Below are 19,292 nucleotides of genomic sequence, written 5' to 3'. Positions count from 1 at the left end.
CGACACTGGGAGACAGGAGGAGAGGCCGGGCCAGAGCGGGAGCTGTGCGCTCGCGTTGACAGAGACGCGGCGGCGGGGGCGGCGTGTCGGGCGTGGCTTTGTAGTCGACGGGACTGGGCAAAGACGTGCGAGGAACGACGGAACTTTCTCCACCCAGACGCTGTTTCGGCGTGGGGACCCCGGGGGCAGGGGCGGTGGCCGGGGCCTTTTGGTGCATTTGGTTTGAGCTCCGCTGATGGAAGGGTGTACATAACGACGTCAGCGTTCGTCATTAGACTCAGGGGGCGATTGGTGATTTCACGACTCTGCTCTCGTCGTCATCCTCTCCCGAGTTGCTTCCCTTGAACGCAGAACGTCATGAGCTCTCCAGCCCTTGCTGCCAGTCCTCACCGCACCAGCCACAGCCAGGATCCCCCGCCAGACGTCATCCCAAACAACTCCACCGCCCCCGACTCCCCGCCCCCGCCAGCGAACGCCCTCTCCCCCCAGAACGCTCCAGCCAACGGCCAGCAACGTCCGCCCGCCCAGCCCAAGCGCAGCAACTTCGACCTCGAGCCCAACCCCTTCGAACAGTCTTTTGCTCGTCCTACGAACGACTCTTCCCTCCGTACTCAACAACAGAGCCCCGACTCTGCCGCCCGCTCCTCCGCCTCTCGTTCGTCGCACGATGAGTCCCGCCCGTCCTCGAAGGCCAACGAACACGACGACGCCCCAAAACCAACACTACCCCCCATAGACGCAATCAATTCCCCCTCCGACTCGTCCTACGGCTGGGGATTTTCGTCCGCGGGCCTATCCAACTCGCTCCGGTCTGGGCCCCTCTCTCCTGCCATGCTCGCCGGGCCTCAACCAAACTCCAACGATCACCCACTCCCGGCCTTCGACCCCACAACCTTCCGCACTGGGCTTACCCCACGTACTGGCCTAACTCCGGGCACGGGCCTTACCCCCATCATGAGCTCCGTCTTCCCTCCACCGTCACCGGGTACCAACGCCTGGTTGCAGCTCATGAACTCCAATTCCGCCGCATCTCTCTCGAATGTTGCGACCATCACTCCCAACACACTCTCCGCCATTACGGGTGCTCTGCCAGGAGGTCCCCACACAAGCACGTCCCCCACCAACCCCTCACCCCTATCGATGTCGCACACCGCGTATGGAGCCCATGCACGCAACGAACCTCCTACCTCCGTCGCGGGCTCCTACGTCACCTCCGCTGCTGAGGCCGCAACCAACTCCACCAATGGCCTTTTCCTCCTTTCGCAGGCTCACCAGGAGCTTACTAAGCGAGAACAAGCACAGGCGGCTGCTGCCAATGCTCAAACAAATACTATCGCCGGTTCGCAGACCAACGGTAACGGCAATGGAGTTGCTTCCGCAAACGGCAAGCGGGGGACAAAGCGGAAGAACACATACGATGGGTCTCCCACTGCCGAGAGTCCCGAGTTCTCCGTGCAGCAGCCCGCGAGCAAGGGCGGCGCTTCGAAGCGTACGCGCTCCAACGCGAGTACCACCAGCGCGAGTCGGAGCAAGCGTGGACGTTCGGAGAGTATCGACTTCGGCGACATGGGCGAGGAGGAAGAGGAAGACGACGATGACATCATGATGCAAGGGGCCGGCGCTGGAGGGAAGAAGGGCGCTGGTGGTCAATCGAAGAAGCCGGAGACAGAGGAGGAGAAGCGAAGAAACTTCCTCGAGCGCAACCGACAAGGTCAGTATATGCGTGCAATTCTCGTACTTCGTCTCTAATCCCACTCTTCTCACAGCTGCGCTCAAGTGTCGGCAACGGAAGAAGGCTTGGCTCGCACAGTTGCAGGCGAAAGTCGAGTATCTGTCGAACGAGAACGAGCGGTTGACTTCCGCCCTCGTCGCCTCACGAGAAGAGATCGCTCGACTGTCCGCCCTCGTCGGCGCGGCGTCCGTCGGCCAACCAGTGCCGCTCCCTGTGTCCGGCGCGGGTGGAGGCGTGAACGTCGGGCAAAACGGCGGTGCCAACGGCGTTAACGGGCACGGCGGTCCCGGCGGGCCTCCGATCAGCGTGAACGTAAGCCTCCCACCACCAGGGAAGAGCGCGGTCGCGATGGTTGGGGGCGGCGGGCGGGGCTACGGGTACTAGGTGACCCGTCGGCCCCCTAGCCTCGCCTTCGGACCGCCCTGCGGCACTATCACCGCCGGCGTATCCCGCGAGAGCCCACGAGAGAGGGCTCTCCGCGTCGAGGTGGTGGGTGTGTGCGTGCGGGGTGCGTGTGCGCCATTGCGGACGCGCCCGGGGGCGTCGGCGGGGAGGCCATATACATGACGGCCAGAGATCCCTACGCCGGCTGCCGCTCGTGCGAGGTTCTGCGACGCGCTGTGTTGGACTTGGACTCGTTCGAGATGTTGTACATGCTGCTGCTGTTGTATGTTGGAGATGGAGACGCAGTTATGCTTGGTGCTTGGGAGTAGCAGCCGTGTGCGTGCAGCGCGCGCAGGCACCGTATGAAGTACATTAAGCGTATAAGAGTATTGAGTTATAGCACATACATGTCCTTTAGTGATCCGTCTCGTCCCGCTCTCTTGCTTGTCCTGTTTACTTACTCTCTCTTGGTGCAATTACATCATGCTCACATCAACTTTATGCGCGAGTGATCGACGAGGCGTCGCATACCGGTACCGGCTTCCTAACATTCTATGACAATTTTTGGGAGACGATATCTACCATGCGGTTTATGTAGATGACCGAAGCCAACGAGCACGGATGTTTTGACGGATGTTGAACCGCAAACAGCAGCCTGCATATGATACCTGCGTAACATCTACGTACATGATACCGGTGTAGATATCGACAAGTACGCAATGCCAGCTGTCTGTCCCACATGCGCTACACACCCCTCGAGCTTCACACATACTTGCAGGGATACATTGAGGGTGTTAGGCCCTGTCAGGACTGAACGTGAACGCCGCGACCTCAAATAAACGTAACCGCACACGGATGTAAGGCGTTCAGCATCCTTGACACGCTCGTCCTCCCCGCCTTCCAACAGAGCGTGATAGGTCTGCCTCTGGGAGACTACTCAGCATCTGCATTGTATACGTCATGGTGCGCTTAGTGAGATAGAGGGTTACATGACCCCCGGGTACGCCTGGAGCTCCCACGGGCAAATTGAAAGAGCCTAAGTATATAGGCATAATGAGTAGATAACAACTCTTCCTGTATGCGGTCGGGCGCATGCAGCCGAGGCTCGTAAACCAGCACTGGTCTTGGGAAGACAGTCGCTCCAACATAGACCCTGCCCCGCTCGACGTTCCTAGTCTTCGAGTCTCGTCCAACTTGAAAACGTAGACGCGCGTTTATTGGACGCTTGCCGCAAAGACGAGCGAGGATGAGCGCGCACCTTTTCCGCAGGCGAACCACCATAGTAGTTCCACCTTGTCACAGTAGTATATATATCATCTGATACTCAATGGGATTTCATGGTGTGCTCGCGACTTGTCCAGTACGCATGATTAAGGCCGGCGTGCGCGCGGCGAAGTGTCTAGGGCGGACAAGGGCTCCTAGTACATGGTCAGCCTTGCCCTCGGGAGAGCGGCCTCGTTTCTGGTGACCTCTCACAGGTGTGGGTTTCCGCACTCGTCCGTCCGGAGAGCTGGGCGGCATATCGTACGTTCGCTAGCCTAGAAGGCCGTGTACGCCGCAACGGATCCACTATTCGCCCGTCGATAGCGACGGTCGTCTTCGTCTGCGCAATATTCTGAGGATAAGATGAAGATAGACACTCGAGTATGCGAATCGCAAGGTCTTCCTAATGGTCTTGACCTGTCCTACGGCATATGCACTTGATTTAAAGTTATGACACCGCGGGATATGATCCATACGATGCACTTACCGCTTTCTGAACCTACCACCCATCTGCTCGCTCTTCGGGTGGCCCTGGCCAACGCCGTTCCTCGTGGTATAACGCCCGTCCGCGCCGGTAGCTAGGTTAAATGTCGGCGAGAAGGGAGCGATCTCACGGCAATACCGACGCTCTCGCACGGTAGGCGGCTTTCTATCTCCTCATGGGCATATGGACAAGCATACAAGGCATACCTGCAGCCACGAGAAGAAAACGGGCCGCTCGCTCAACACCACGAGGCTGAGCGACTATGAAATCATGGAAGGCAAGACGCACCTTCGGGCCTAGCGTGGAAGCATACACCCGACTGGAAGGACCTCGACGCGAGCAGCGTACCAGTACGCAGTTGTGCTAGTAGCAAGGAAAATAGCATCTCGCCAATAGATGATCGCGTCCAGGGGCGTCGTCGTTGCCGAGAACGTCGAGCAGAGTGATCGGCGCGGCGTCATCATGGGCGCTAAAGTCAGCCACGAGGTTGCGGTAAGCTCACGAATGGGCCGGCGACGCCATGCTTCCCGACGTAGACGACATCCTCTGGGTATATGCGCCCGCTTTTAGCGCGAAAACTCCCAGCATACCCACGTTGCCAGCTGTCGTCGTAACCGCCGATGCCAAAGCCCACACTTCTCCAGTCGATCCTCGGCAAGCCCTCTCAGACGTACCACCACCCCGCCGAGCGCGAGTACCACTCAACGAAGGACGAGCTGTTTCGAATCGCCAACGCCACCAAGGTCCTCCCGGGCCACTTTAGCTGCTCGGAGTCGGGCTTTGATAGCACACCCGGGAACTCCGACACCGAGCAGCACAACACGCAAAAGCCGACCCTGGCGCGCGCGCCCTCGGTAGTCTCCTCGGATGGGGCGAGTGGTTCGCTAGGAAGTTCGCAGACAGCGTCGGCATCGGGGCCCTCGCGAAAAAGCGCGGCGGTGAGTGTTCTTCGCCCCCGTCTCTCACCCGTCGGTGCTTATCATCTGTATTTAACGGATTCATATGGCCGTGATAGCGCAAGCGGTCTCTTATCCACTCCATCGCGTCATCTTCCTCTTTTGTATCATTCAAGAATGCCGACGGGGACCGACGAGGTTCGAGTTCCCAGCTTCACACCCGTACATCACTGTCCTCTGTGAGCACTTCCCGGCAGTCCCGCTCCAGCAGGACCCGCACGCCGAGCAGCAGGGGCAACGAGGGCGACGTGGAGGATAGCACCGAGGACGACGAGGAGGAGGGTACGGTCTTCTACACTCCTCGCACCTCGTTCGCCTCCTCCCCTCGCATGTCCCGGAGTTCCACCGCCATCACCATGCTCGAACCCCAAGCACTGGCCTCTGCCCTCCTCCACTCCAAAGCCTCTAGTGCTCCCCCAGTTGTGCCTGAGGGCGATACGGACTCCGCAACGGTGTCCCGAACGCCCTCGGGTTCCTCCATCTCTTCGGTGGCCTCAACTACCAGCGGCGAGGGCCCACCATCGGTGTTCTCCTCCCCTACACAGACTGCGTCAACCCAAGTGACCACTCCTGCCAACTCGGACCGAGGAGCACAGCCGCCAGGGGGAGCTACTGCCATTTCATCCAGTTCACGCACGAGGCCAACGTCATCCGGGAGCAAGTCAGCGTCATCAACATCTACCTCAACATCTACCCGCTCAAGTTCGAGCACTGTTCGCAAACACTCCCGCGATGAGGCGCAGAAGCTTACATATACCGACGAGGACTGGGCGCAGGACGTACGATGGCTCACCCCACCGAAGATGCCCGCCGCCTCGGGGACATCGGCCACTCGGAGGCGTTCGCGGGTAATAGCACCAGACTTCCAGCTCCCCCCACCCCTTGAGCTCGACGGATCGAGCGCATACGCGGTCCCTCCTACAGCCAGGTCGGGGCCTCCGCGGACCAAGGGCGACCGGAGAAGTAAGCATTCACGCCGCTCGCGAGGCAGGATGTCTGCTCTTTGGGAGGAAGATGAGAGTGAGGAGTGCAGCACTGGTATCAGCAGCAGCGAGCCAAGTCGGTCATCGACGCCAATGATGGACACTCCGCCGCATTCTGTCCCGTCTTCTCCCCTCGCTAAGGCCACTACCCTCCCGCCAGACCTTCCTGACGACAGCCCGCCCTCCGAGTCCACTCACGAAAGTACTCCCGATGCCCGCTTACAGAAGTACGCAAGGGGGCAACGACAGTCACTCTCTACTACCGCAGCCTATTTCCGCCCTGGTGGCTCCGCTTCCTCGAATTTACCCACCCATCCACTCCCTACGCCCTTTCCCGCGTCGGCATCGTCTACACCCAAAGGCGGTTACACCGGTCTCACCCTCCCACACGCGGGCTATTCCAATGCGAAGGGCAAGACCACTGCCGAAGGCCATGTTGATCTTGTGCGCGCAGGCGTCGCGCAGAGTAGCATGTGCACCATCGAAGTTATCCGTGGGGTAGCGGCGACCGTGTCGTATAGTTCGCCGGTCTCCGCCCCGTCCAAATCGCGGCGAACGTTTTCCATCACTCTCGGTCGCTCGTTCTCTCTCAGCCTCAGGAAGAAGCGGGAAAGCGCGACACCCATACACCTGCAGGGCAGCTTACCCCTCCCTGTCGCCTTCACCGCGCATGTCTCCCCACCGACGTACGTCCCCGAATCACATGTTCTGGTGCAGGTGCACGCAGTGGGGCTTGACACTCTGGACTCGCTCATCGTACACGACAAGTCGGGGATGAGCGGGAGCGGTGGCGTAGGCGGCGGGAAGGGCATCGGGGGCGGGAAAGCTGGCTTCATACCCGGTCGGAGTTTCGTTGGGAAGGTGGTGGAGTGCGGATGGGCGGTAAGTGCGGAAGTCTGCCGACGCGGGGAGTGGGTGGTTGGCCTGCTCGATGTGCGAAAGGTAAGTTACTTGTATCCACATTCCCTTATACCCTTCTCCGAATATCTTGCCCCCATTTTGTGTGCTTATATGCTATCCGAACACGAGCTGACTGTATGCGATTGCAGTGCGGCGCCCTTGCCGAGTTCATTCTCGTCGAGCGCCATCGGGTGCACCGCGCTCCGCAACCACGAGCTCGGACCGTATCGCTCTTCCCGCCACGCAAACGTGCACACATACGCAGCACGTCCCTCCCCGCTAACGGAAATGCGCTTCCCTACGCGTCTTCGCCTCTCGCTCCGCCACCATTGACGATCGAGGAGCTGGCGCTCCTTCCTCTGTGCGGCGTACCCGCGCATCGTGCTCTCCGCACGTTTGCAGACGTACTCTCTCCATCCAACCGCTCCCAATCAGATGAAGCGAAACCCGATGTCCGTGCGCTTGTCCTGCAAGGCCACGACGGCTGCGGTGCACTCGCCGTGCAAATGCTCGGCCGACGAGGAGTCCGCGTTTGTGTTCAAGTCCCAGAATCCGCCGTGTACGACCCCAAGGAAGAAGTTCGAAAGGCGTCCGTGGACATCGTGCGCTCGTCTCCTTCGAAGAACAAGGGCAAAGGCAAGGTCGGTGTGCCGACCCGTCGCGAACAAGTCGAAGCCCGGCTACGCGCGTGGGGCGCGGAGGATATCTGCATCGGCGAGCCGCTCGACGTCTTGAAGCGGCTTGCGGAGGAAGACCAGTCGTTCGACGCGGTGCTCGATACCGTCGGAGGCGTCGCGGTCTGGGAGGCATCCCAGCGACTGCTCATGACAGACTGGACCGCTGCCGCAGGACGCTCTTCGCTCTCCCTCGCATCCCGCTCTGAGCTCAAGCTCAACAGCAACGGCTCGCATTCGCAATCCCACACAGACGCGCAACACACGGAGGCTCAGCGGCCAAGTAAGCTGAAGAGCAAGGCCGTCTCGCGCGCCCAGTTCACGACGCTTGTCGGAGACACCCCACAACGCGCGATCCCCACTGCACAAGACAACCTTCGCTCAGGCTTGCGCTCCCTGCGCCGCTCGACTACCACATCCAACGCGTCCAAGTCCTCCCCGGCATCACTCGGCCGGAGTGCGAGCATCTCGGGGAAGTCGAAGCGCATCGTCGGGTACGCGTGGGTGAGCGTAGCGGCGGACGTCGACTTTGAGGGCGAGGACATCCGCGACTCGTTGGGCGCTGTCGTCCGCATGGCCGAGAACGGATGGTTGCGCCCCTGGGTCGGAGGGACCAATGCCGCTGGCTCAAGCGGTATCGGGAACGGGAACGCGAGCACAGAAGAGAGCAAGATCGTTCCGTTCGAGCGAGCACCCGAGGTGTTCAGGCGTGGAGTCGTCGGCCCGCTGGGCGTGCTCGCCGACGGCGGAAGCTGTGCGGTCAAGATCGCAGAGTAGAGAAGTTGAACCCGGGATGGATGATAAGTACTGGGGACGCTGGATCGGAATGGACGCTGTTGGATATCGATATCTATGCCCCTGTTGTTTACCCTAATGCCTCGCACACGGGTGCGGTCCTAGACCTGCGGAAGATCTCCCCTTGACGCACTGTGATTTACATACTACCTGCCTCCACTTCACGATTGTATTCATGATGATAGCATGACGATGGACAGCGGGAAAGCCATACAAACAATGTGATTTTACGATGTACACGACCCGCAGTCTGCAAATCCGAGAGCTCCCTAGAAGAACTGCTTGAAATCGTACTCGACCTCGCCGTCCTTAGCAGGTGCAGGCGCAGCTGCCGCCTTCTTGCTCCCGGTCGACGAGTTCGCGACCCTCTTCGCGACAGCAGGTTTGGCAGGCGCAGCCTTCTTCAGCGCAGAGGGCTTTTTCGCGGGCTTGTCCTCGGAGTCGGCACTGGCCTTGGCCTTGGCTGCACCCCGCGCGCCCGCAGCAGAGCGCGCCTGCTTCGTGCCCTTGGGCTCCGCCGCGAACGCGACCTTTTTGGCGGGCCGTGCGGGGGCGGCAGCCTTCGTGGCGCTGCGTTTCCGCTTCCCGCGGGGAGAGGGGGCCTCCTCCTCCTCATCTTCATCATCATCCTCGTCATCATCCTCTTCGTCGATATCCTCCTCGTCGACGTCGTCATCATCCAACTCATCCAGGTCCGAGCCATCCTCCTCGTCAGCATCGGAGTCGGAGCCGGTCGAGTACGACTCGTCGAGCGTCGGCTTGCGCGTGTCGATCGCACCCGCGCGCAGCTTGACGAGACCGCCGGCCTTGCGGAGCTCCTTGCGCGAAGCGAGTCTACTGAGCACGACTTCGTCCTTCGCGTAGATCTCAACAAATGCGGTCTCGGCAGGGGCAGAGGCGTCTGCTGAGGAAGAAGGCGGAACGGTGTAGCGTGCGAGCTTGCCGTTGCTCCAGTCTCGGAGCACCATGCGGGCGGCAGCGGTCAGATCAGGGTCTCCTCTCTACAAGACATAGCAGACGTTAAGAACGAGCATGAGAAGGTGTCGTGAACACGAGACGTACCTTCTTCATGAAGCGGTGCGCGCGTGCGACGCCGGCCAGGAATGAATTTGCGTCACCCTCGGTGAAGATAGGCAGGTTGTACAGGAGCATCAGATCCTCACGGGTTGCGCGCGATACCAGACCAGACACTAGAGACGCTACGTTAGCAAAGCGCCTTTTATAGAAGGGAGTGGAAGGCTAGCACTTACTGACGTGCGCCGGATCCTTCAGCCGTTCGATGTGTCCCCTATTCCGTAGGAGTACGTCCCGAGCGCGCGCCTGGACGAATTCCTCCTCGGAGGCGTCTTCGGACGGGTGCCACGACAGGCCGGGGGTGTCGATGAGGCGCACCGACTTGCCCTCGAGCTCGAGCATGACCTCTTGAGGGTGCGTCGTCGTAGTGGGCGTTTCAGGCGGTGTCGAGGTGAGCTTGTAGGTCTGTAGCACGGCCTTACGGAGCAGGGAGTTGACAACGGCACTCTTGCCGACCTGGAGACGACATGAGCAATGTTCTTACAGCACATCTAGCCCAAGAAATGTCAACTCACATTGGTAACACCAACTACGGCAACTGTGAGCGGACTGTCGCCCTTTTTCTCGTTCGCCCACTGTTGAAGGACGGCGAGAGTGGCGTCGAGACCCCATGCATCGTCTACACGCTCCTTGGCCTTGCCTTTGACCGACTCAGCGGGGGCCGGCAGGGACGCAGAAGCGGACCTGAAGAGCACCGTCGGGTGCTCCTTCCGGAGGGTCGTAGCCCAGGCCTCAACCGCTTCCCTGGGACATACATCTATAAATGAGCCGTTTTCAGTAAATGTAGAGACCAGAAGGATAACCAGAAGGTATGGCGGATTACGCACCGACTTTGTTGAGTACGAGCAGCACCCGCTTCCCGCTCTCGCGTGCAAGCCCCTCCACATGGGCACTGCGCGCCGCAAGAGGATCCCGCGCGTCCAGTACCTCGAGCATGACGTCCGCCGCATCCAAGACTGACTTTAGGTCGGGAAGGTCAGGGTTCACAAGTATGGGGGTTTCCTCTTCTTCTGCCTCCACGTCGTCCTCCGCCACCGGCTCAGCCACACGTCCTTTGCGGGGCGCTGATTGAGCGGAGGCGTTCAGAGAGAGGACGCCGTCGAATGCACCATCGCCCTCGTCTCCCGAGGCGTCAGAGACGTCTGCAGCGTTCGACTTGGCAGCCTTCTTCTCGTCCTTACGACGCTGCTTCTCCTCGGTGGCCTGAGTATCACATCCGTTACACCACGGAGTTATATGCACATGTCGGAGGAAAAACGCACCTGTCTCCTCTGCTCGGCGATTTCAGCGAGGATCTGGTCCTTGAACGGGAACGCGTTCGGGATGCCCGGGTCCTTCGGCTCTGTTATATTCCTCGTCGGTCAGCGCCCTGGAGCTCGCACACCAAGGGACAGTACGCACTGCTCTTCTTCGGGGGAGCTTTCCTTGCAGCGCGCTTCTGCTTGCGGTGAGTCTCCTGCACCTTTTTCGCGATCCTCGCGCGCTGGTTAAGCGTCCCGCGCTTGCTCGTCTCTGTTTTTCTCTGCGTTAATTCCAGCCGCCCAGTTTTATGTGCACCACGCGCACTCACTCTTGCGTATACGAGGCATAGTAGGAGAAGAAGGAAGCTCGAGGGAGGGGGAGAGTGGTAGAGGTAGGGTGCAGCCGGGCCGATAACTTTGCTCAGGCTGCAAAGTTCGGGACGGGCGTCTAATATCTCATGTGGCATGATCGAAATCTTTGGCGCTTACGAGAAGCTTAGCGCTGTTGCTCAAACTTGAGCTCAAACCGTCACCACGGTGGAATATATATATATATTCTACCCCGCAAAACATACCTGTATACGCAGCGCAAGTCTAAGTACTGGAGTGTCGTGCCCAGGGTCGGCTCGGTGCCCAGGGTCTGGAGACCGGCGTTCGACCAACGTACCTCGTCGTCACGCAAACTCAAGATATCGCCGGCCGTGTCCCGCAAGGCTAGCGAAAACGTTTTCGTATCGAAGGAGGTAACAGAGGCCTCTCCGAAGAAGTCGGCGAGAAGATGGAGTACTAGTGCTTCGTTATAGAATCATGAAGATGTTGAAGGACGGCCTTTTGCCAAATACGCTTCCCCCTTGCTACATACGCTTTCAATCAATATGCTATACCATTTCGTATACCTCACCTTTGCTTCAGTACTTATATTTCTCCGTATACCTACTCGTCCACCACTCAAATACTTTGTCATCTGCTGCAAGGTTGGCTGGAGATCGACGGTGTGAACATGAAACATGCAAGCACGTTGAAACTGGACCCGCGGTGGCGGGGTAACAGCTGCTTCATTGTACAACAGATAGTTTGTACAAGCAAATACGTGACCAACCTCTTACATACCAGTACAACGCATCTCTCCCTAGAACGGGAAGTTATTCTTCTTATCCCCCTCACTAATCAGCCCCTGCTCCAGCTCCTCAGCATGGCAGCGATCGAGCAGCGGCAAGACCGCCTCATACGCATCGCGCGCTTTATACCTGCAACAAAGCTCCAATCAGCGACCATCCCCAACAGAAAGAAGCGGAAGCACGCACCGCGCAACATCCTCCGGCCAGCTGCGAATCGCACTCGCCAGCCTCCCCGCAACGCCCGGCTCCCTTACCAAATCCGCAAACGGCGTCTGATACACCCTTATAGTAAACACCACCGCGCCCGTGCGCGGCAGCCTCCTCAACGTCTGCCTCTCCGTGCGCAGACACACCGTTCTTAGCGTCGCCGGGGTCGCCGTGCGCGACACCGGGTACCCCTTATCTTCTACCCCAGGGGCAGGGGTCGAGTCCGCCTGGTCGTTGATGTGCTTCGCGCGCTCGAAGTCGTTCGTGTCCTCGGAGCCATTCATGGTCGCCGCCCACGCGAGCTCCTCGGGGTCGAGCGCGAGGAGCGAGCCGGGCGCGGGGGCTGGGGTGCGCATGGCGGGCTCTTGGACGAGCTGCACGGCGTAGTTGTTGCGGATGACGGGCTTGTCGAGCGGGAGGCGCTTGAAGAAGCGGTCCATGCTCATTTGCAGCTTGGTGCGGTCTGTGCACGTCAAGGTCAGTGAGAGAAGGGGGAAGGGAGGGGTAGGGGGAAATTGGCGTACATTGGGGAACGTTTCCGGTGGTGTGGATGTCCTCGAGCGGGAGGCCCATCTTGTCTTCGAGTCTCCACGAACCTGCGATGACGACGGCGCCGGCCTGGAGGTAGTATCTGCCATCCGTGCCTTCCACCATGAGTGTGAAGTCCTCCTGGACCCTATAGCAGAGCAAGACGGCACATATGAGTAAGCTTAGCGCGTACGAGCTGCTTGGGATACTCACAGCATCCGCGCGACCTTCAGCGGCTCGTCCTTCTCCAGGTCATACGTCTCGCCAAATGGTATGATGGTGATCTGCCAGATCTTCCCCTCGCCATACCACCCATTCTCCTCGGGATTCCTCGAGACAGGCCGTCGCGTCACCCGGTAGACGTCCGGATGCCGTCTCGACAGGTACTCGGCAAACTCGTACATCAGCTCCTCCGCTACACAAAAAAACGCAACAGTCAGCCACGATTTTACCGGTGCATGAGTACACGCGCTACGTACCCGCTGCGTGTCCAGAAGCCACTATCCCCGGCTGTTCTGGCTGCACGCAGACCAGACGGTCCCCGCGAGTGCGTATCCGGTAGTCGCAGACCTTATGGAACTGCGGGAACTCGCGGTCAAGCTCGATCCAGTCCTCAAAGGGCATGTTGCGGATGCCCATCGTAACACTAAATAATGGCAGCAATCAGACGCACGCCCTGAGCGAACGCACTAGCATATGAACCTACTGGTAGTCGCCCCATTTGAATGGGCGGTAAGGGATAGGCTTCACATTGCTGAAGTGTTCCTTGCTAGGCTCGAGTCTAGGATAGGCGAACGGCTGCGGCTCCCACTCTGAAAGTGCGTAAGTCAAGTGTCAGTTCAAATTCTGCATGTGATACCTGCACCCGCCGTTACTCACCTGCAGGTGCACGGTCCTTTTGGCTCGCCTTCGTAGGTGCCTTCTCGGAGAGTCCGACGGAAAGCGCACGCGGGCGATTCCGGCGCTTCAGCGACAATCGGTGTGCGAACACGCCGATCGCGAGTACACAGGCCACTACCACAGAGAGGTCCTGCCACGACATGAGGGAAGACACGAGTCCCATGAGTGTTTCTGCCTGGGTGTCAAAGTATGTCCAAGATCGTCGGAGGTCCCAAGTCGAGCAAAAGTGCCACAGCAGAAGATATCCCTCGCTCCAAGCAGCACTATCCGCAGAGATAACGAGCCGTGGGGACCATTACGTCCTCTTATTATATACCCCTCCTCCAGAAGCAGGCGTTCCGTCTTCCCGTGGCTGCCTGCGCGATAAAGGATCGAGTCATCGGTGCAGCCCCCCCGGGGCGTATCAGCAGACAGCCAGAAGCCAGAGGGTGATCGAGAGCCCGCCAAGCGATTGTGCGCACTACCATATACTGCAGTGCCCGGTACCGTGTACTGAACGCAATGCTACCATATAATGCAGGAGGGGGCGCCCATATACTGCAAGGTCAGATTTTCAGGCCCGGGGGGCCTGCAAGCATCGGTTTACCCCCTGCGCTATTGGAAACGGCGCGGGGCGGGGGGCCGTCTACGGGAGTAGTACCTTATACGCCCACGACGGCCGGTGGAAAGCAGCATGGGACGGGAGGTGACGGCATTCTGCAGGAAACTCTCGCGCGGTCGCAGCAGAAGCTTGCAGAAACTCCTTAGCAGTGCGCAGCTCCGAGTCCATGGAGGCGTGCGTGCGTCTTGAGCTTCGTGCTTAGCGATGATCCTGGCGAGTCTTTTTCCTGCAGTTCTAGCTACTCCATGGCGCTGGAAATCTCTAGCGAAGAGACAGTGGCGACAACTGAATGTCTAAGGACTTTCTGGAAGCGGCTCCTACGCAGCTGCTTCACGCGCGGGAGCCTCATCCTGCGGAAATGAGTTGTTAGTCGATACGTGCGACACGTTTAGAATGCTCACTAACATGTGTTAGATGATCATACACTCTACTCCTCGGCGAAGCCATGCGTACATTGCGGGACCACTGGCTGCTATGACGTTCAGAGTGTACAAATAATAGAAGGCTATCCCCCACGGTAAAATCATCCCCCCCACGGATAATCGACAAATCCCCCACGTTAAACAGCCAATCCCACGGATTACGAACCCCAAACTAGGGTCATCTACCATAAGCGCCGGCCTCTAACGGTCTCGACCTGGCCGGAGAATCCCGGAAAAGGCCCCGATGACGGGCGCACGTGCCTCCTGAGGTCAGCGCTTACCGTTCCCCATAGGGCGCTCATCGTCCCCGACAGCGCGCTCGTCGTTGCCGACGGCGGCGACCGCTTGGGCGGAGGCCTACCAAATTTGGTAGTACCTGCTACCTTACCCTTGGTTAAGGCCAGGGAGCTTAATTTCAGTAATTACGCTTCATTTTGAATGGTAAATAGTGTTATATTGAGTTCAAATGACCGCGGCCATCGCCCCAGGCAGCGTCGAGGGCGTCGGGCACGTCGGGCGCAATGGTCGGGGCAGTGGCCGGACATTTCCGGACGGGCGCTACGGACTTTGCACCAGAAAGAGCACCGGGCGCTTATTCGTTTCCCGTGGGGGATTGATGTCGATTATTCCGCGTGGGAGACTTTCATTATTTGTACCATCTGAACGTCATAGGCTGCAGTTGAATTGCACGTCCCGGGACTTAGAACAAGCGTTAAACAACCGAACGTTCGGTCCGGTGACCTGAACGAACAAAATCTTCGGTAGGTGCTGGTGAGTACGCCAAACACATGCGGGATGTATCCCATCGACTCTTCGTTGTAGGCGGGTATGCAGCGGCTTGTGCACCAAGGGATTGGCACGCATTGTTCGATTCTAACTGGGAAGCTCGGGGCCCGGGCTTGGTGCGGCGTGTTGGACCATCTACCACGTGGGGAGTTCGGGATCATTGTACAACTCCGCTTCACATCCGCCGGATGCTGTATGAGGAGGTGGCGGACGAGCGAGTAGAGGGGGGTACTGGACGTGGAAGTCGAAGATGGCAATGGTGGCGCCGAAGCAGGTGGCGGTTAGGTGCAAAGAACGTCACAACAGGCGCGCTGACCTCCTTCACCCTCCTTCGACCGCAACCACCACCACCGCGTCTTCCTGAATTGCGGTAGCAGGCGTAATTGAACCCTACAGCGTAGTCCCTGACGTGGGCAGCGCACTTGAGTCCGGATGTCCACCACAGCGTGCAAGTATGTCGATGGTTTGACTTGTCCGTGCTAATGCCCGAACGCCACCGTCGCGAGACGCGGGCCATATATCGTAAGTGTTTCGGTCCTTCGGATTCGTTTCGCGATGCTCAGCCTTCTCACATCTTTTCCCGCATAGGAAACGATAGAGGCATGGCAACCAGGGCCTCGCAGGGTCTGGCACGGGTCCAACAACCGGACAGCACCCACCGAAGCCCGCCTAACTGGGAAGGGCGCGCTACAATTCAAATATCTGCACCCAGCGCCGATTTGTCGGCGTCGTCGACGTCTCGGGTTTCAGGCCCTTCCGCCGGCATGGGCTGTAAGTCACCCGATGACGCCTTCTTCGCTCCGAAGTTCACGATGTTGCAGATGTCGAGATATGCCGCCCCTCATAGACGCAGGAAGCGTGAATGCTGAACGGGAGATCGCTGCCCGGTCATACAGTGAATTGCTCAATGTAGAGGTTCGCATCAACGGTGGCGGCGCCCAGCGGGATGACTTAAAACGCAAGGCTCGCTCTGGTGATCTGGGCTCGTCAGCCGCAACCGGAACGCCCATCTGCGACAGTGGTCGGTATATACACCCCGATGTCTATCTCGACCGCCCATCTGAACGTTCCGTTCCACCGCACACCACTCATCGTCTCTTCCATCTTGCATCCTACCAGCTTGAAAGGCTCTATGCCGACTTCGTGGCTGGTTTTAGTCGGCATCGTTACCCTGCTACTGACTGTCGTTCTCACCCGGAAGAAGAACGGCGCGCTGCCCCCAGGACCAAAACCTTTCCCGATAGTCGGAAACGTCCTCGATCTCACCGCACGAGAGCTGTGGTTGCGGGCCACCCAGTGGGCAAAGTCTTACGGTGAGTATCTACATCTGTCTCACAGCGACCATTTTACTCAATCATCCCGGTGTAGGCAATGTCGTATATTTACATGTCTTCGGCCAAGGCCTCCTCTTCTTGAATACATATGAGGCTGCTATCGACCTGCTCGAGAAGAAGGGGTCCATATATTCGGACAAGCCCGCCCTAGTGATGGCTGGCGAGCTGTACGTTTGCAGATCGTAACATCTCGCTTTGATTTCATATTGACTGCTATTCTATAGGTGCGGATGCGACAACATGGTCTGTCCCTCTCACTATACTCATCCCGCCCCGCATACAGACCGTGCTCACCCCATGTATTGCCATAGGTTGCCTTCACTCGCTACGGGGAGAAGTCTCGCAGGCAGCGTCGGCTCATGCAGAAGGCCCTCGGCCCCGGCGCGATTCCCGCATACCACCCCTTGCTCGAGATCGAGACCCAGGCACTACTCAGGCGCCTACTCGACGACTCCGGCAACTACGAGAGCCATATCCGCAGGTAAGTAGGTAAATGGGCGCCAAAGACCTGTATGACCGACAGCTCTAACGCTCCCGTCTATTGTGTCTATAGATACGCAGGAAGCTTGACGCTGCTGGTCGTCTACGGCTACCGCGTGACGGCGAACGATGACCCGTTCCTGAACCTAGCTGAAGAATGCGTGGACATCCTGTCAAACCACATTGCCTCCGGTGGCGGGATCTGGCCTGTGGATATTTTCCCCTTCTGTGAGTCCACCGGTCCCTACAGCCGGCGTGCTGTTGACGTCCTGTTGCAGTGAAGCACCTGCCGTTATGGTTCCCGGGGGCGGGTTTCAGGCGGAAGGCCATCCAATGGAAGGCCAAGATGGAGGAGTTCACGAACAAGCCGTTTGAGCTGGTGAAAGCTCGCATGGTACAGCATTTCACCACGGGCTCTGTTGACCTCAGCTGACTTGGGCGGTGAATTGTCGTCGACATAGGAGGACGGAACGGCTGTGCCGTCGTTCTGCTCAACACTCTTGGATCAGATGGGGGATAAGGAAGGAGTGACGAGCGCACAAGAGGACTTCGATGTTCGGTGGACAGCCAATTCTATGTATTCAGGTGCGTCATACTGCGCCTGTAGCCCTATCGTTGCTTACCTCGATGTACCTACAGCGAGCATTGATACTGTGAGTACCTACACCGGATAATCATACGCGTCATCGCACAGTGCTGATGCCTGGGACCGCAGACGATGACCGTGATTCGTCATTTCCTGCTCCTCATGCAGCTGCATCCGGAAGTCGCTTTCAAGGCGAGGAAGGAGATTGACTCCGTTGTCGGCACAGGCCGTCTACCCACCCTGAGCGACCGGCCGTCACTCCCCTACGTCAACGCCGTCATGAGCGAGTGCCTTCGCTGGGGCGCCCCCGTGCCTCTTGGTCAGTCTATCAGTCCTGAAGCCATTCCATCTTCTGGGTATTGAAGGATTGCTCTTAGGACTGCCACATCGCCTCATGGAAGACGACGTGTACAACGGCATGGTGATCCCCTGCGGGACCCTCGTGTTCGCGAACGTCTGGTATGCACTCCATATCCCCAGTCGCAGCATGAGCTCACCTTCAAGTAGGAACATGACCCGGAACCCAGACGTGTTCCCAGATCCCGAGTCCTTCAACCCCGAGCGCTATATGGAGGAAATGGACGCCGCGACTGCGACCGCGCGCGACCCGCGCAACTTCGTCTTCGGCTTCGGCAGGAGGTCAATCTCTCTACCTCTTCCTAGTTCGCACGCACGCATCGAACTAACCTAAACGTGTTTCTTTCTCCCTTGAACCCGTCGCTTTGCACAGGCGGTGTCCGGGCTCACACCTTATCGACTCCTCTTTCTGGATCGTCCTCGCGTCCATGCTCGCCACCTTCGACATCGCCAAGGAAGCAGACCCCTCCACCGGGCAACCGCTCGAGCCGGTTATCGTCTTCGAGAACGCCGTCTTCAGGTACCGTCTTCGTTTCACCTGCTCCTCACTCGTCCTGACCCGTCCACAGAGCGCCCGAACCATTCCCGTGCTCGATCAAGCCGCGGTCGAGCGAGGCGGCGCGGCTTATCGTCAACTCGGAGTCGCTGAACGCATAACCGTACCCCTGGAAGGCGCTGCGCACGTCTTGTACATTTTGCGCTACTGTGAAGTCTAAACTTTAGCGAGCAGCATTCATACTTTCGTCATCATCGTATCACAGCCTGCGACGTGTCCGCGCGCTCCCCCAGTCCTACACACCAAGCTCTAGATCGATCGTCGCCCGCTAGCGTACGCCACATCTGCGCGGGCGCGAGCGCGCGCCTGAGCCTGTATGAGATGTCTCAAACACGCCTGAGGCTCTCGACGGTTACGTCCTAGCACGGCCCTCGAGCCTCGAGGTGCGCGGTGGCGCCCTGGTGGCGTCTTGCGTTTCGGGCGTGTTCGTGCTCGTCACGGTCTTCGGAAGAGCCGACGAAGCGAGCGCGCGCGTCGCTCCGAGTGCCCGACACTGACGGTAAGACCGCCGGCGTCCTTGGGACGTTAACAGCAGCCGGGGCGAGCATCGTCAGACATGCAGGCCCGATGTCCCAAACTCACATTAACCAGTGGTGCAGAAGCCTGCGGAAGCGCCATACTCAACGCCCGGAACACACCCGATCCAAATGCGGCCCGCATGTCCTGAGGCGAGCTAGACCGGACACCCGCGCTCAAACCCCAACATACCGCGAGAAGGGACGCGGCGCACAAGGGCCGAGACAAGCGTGGCGGCGAACATACCGCGTCCGGCCCCGGTATCCATGCAGCGTCCCGCCACACGAAAGGATTTGCACGGAGCGGTCTCCCGCTCTTCCAAGTGCGTCGCCGGCACCGGGGCGCGGCGCGCGAACCGTTCGCGCTCAGCGAGTCTTACCGGGCCCGCTCCCCACACGCACGTCGACGTCGGAAG

The 19,292-nt window shown here is 59.1% G+C and overlaps 6 protein-coding genes across 6 annotated transcripts; 4 read left to right on the top strand and 2 right to left on the bottom strand.

Annotated features, from left to right (window-relative positions):
* Window positions 1-357: 357 nt before the first annotated feature.
* On the top strand, window positions 358-2,610 carry TRAVEDRAFT_70340 (uncharacterized protein; the record flags this gene model as incomplete). The annotated part of the gene is made up of 2 exons (XM_008037654.1): window positions 358-1,711; window positions 1,767-2,610. The coding sequence occupies 2 exons, from the start codon at window positions 358-360 to the stop codon at window positions 2,114-2,116; spliced, it is 1,704 nt and encodes a 567-aa protein (XP_008035845.1). The 3' UTR covers window positions 2,117-2,610.
* Window positions 2,611-3,445: 835 nt separating this feature from the next.
* Window positions 3,446-4,271, top strand: TRAVEDRAFT_27518 (uncharacterized protein; the record flags this gene model as incomplete). The annotated part of the gene is made up of 4 exons (XM_008036684.1): window positions 3,446-3,534; window positions 3,593-3,815; window positions 3,867-4,069; window positions 4,152-4,271. Coding segments are annotated over exons 2-3 (164 nt in total), but the record flags the coding sequence as incomplete, so codon positions are not given.
* A 904-nt stretch (window positions 4,272-5,175) lies between these two features.
* Window positions 5,176-8,153, top strand: TRAVEDRAFT_116385 (uncharacterized protein; the record flags this gene model as incomplete). Its single annotated transcript, XM_008037653.1, has 2 exons — window positions 5,176-6,744; window positions 6,852-8,153. 2 exons carry the CDS (start codon window positions 5,176-5,178, stop codon window positions 8,151-8,153), a joined length of 2,871 nt encoding a protein of 956 aa, XP_008035844.1.
* Window positions 8,154-8,440: 287 nt separating this feature from the next.
* TRAVEDRAFT_44996 (P-loop containing nucleoside triphosphate hydrolase protein) lies at window positions 8,441-10,834 on the bottom strand (the record flags this gene model as incomplete). The annotated part of the gene is made up of 8 exons (XM_008036908.1): window positions 8,441-9,172; window positions 9,234-9,361; window positions 9,422-9,701; window positions 9,761-10,002; window positions 10,073-10,448; window positions 10,508-10,587; window positions 10,647-10,757; window positions 10,816-10,834. The coding sequence occupies 8 exons, from the start codon at window positions 10,832-10,834 to the stop codon at window positions 8,441-8,443; spliced, it is 1,968 nt and encodes a 655-aa protein (XP_008035099.1).
* A 781-nt stretch (window positions 10,835-11,615) lies between these two features.
* On the bottom strand, window positions 11,616-13,381 carry TRAVEDRAFT_44995 (uncharacterized protein; the record flags this gene model as incomplete). Its single annotated transcript, XM_008036907.1, has 7 exons — window positions 11,616-11,733; window positions 11,791-12,274; window positions 12,336-12,487; window positions 12,553-12,754; window positions 12,819-12,985; window positions 13,046-13,151; window positions 13,219-13,381. The coding sequence occupies 7 exons, from the start codon at window positions 13,379-13,381 to the stop codon at window positions 11,616-11,618; spliced, it is 1,392 nt and encodes a 463-aa protein (XP_008035098.1).
* A 2,799-nt stretch (window positions 13,382-16,180) lies between these two features.
* Window positions 16,181-18,462, top strand: TRAVEDRAFT_117024 (cytochrome P450; the record flags this gene model as incomplete). Its single annotated transcript, XM_008037652.1, has 13 exons — window positions 16,181-16,361; window positions 16,417-16,549; window positions 16,607-16,625; window positions 16,694-16,863; window positions 16,936-17,090; window positions 17,141-17,256; window positions 17,324-17,447; window positions 17,502-17,515; window positions 17,578-17,767; window positions 17,826-17,907; window positions 17,956-18,087; window positions 18,179-18,325; window positions 18,375-18,462. The coding sequence occupies 13 exons, from the start codon at window positions 16,181-16,183 to the stop codon at window positions 18,460-18,462; spliced, it is 1,551 nt and encodes a 516-aa protein (XP_008035843.1).
* Between the last annotated feature and the right edge of the window lie 830 nt (window positions 18,463-19,292).

The sequence above is a fragment of the Trametes versicolor genome, assembly GCF_000271585.1.
Source record: "Trametes versicolor FP-101664 SS1 unplaced genomic scaffold TRAVEscaffold_3, whole genome shotgun sequence".
NCBI classification, from domain to species: Eukaryota; Fungi; Basidiomycota; class Agaricomycetes; order Polyporales; family Polyporaceae; genus Trametes; species Trametes versicolor.
This window is presented reverse-complemented; position numbering and strand designations above follow the sequence as displayed.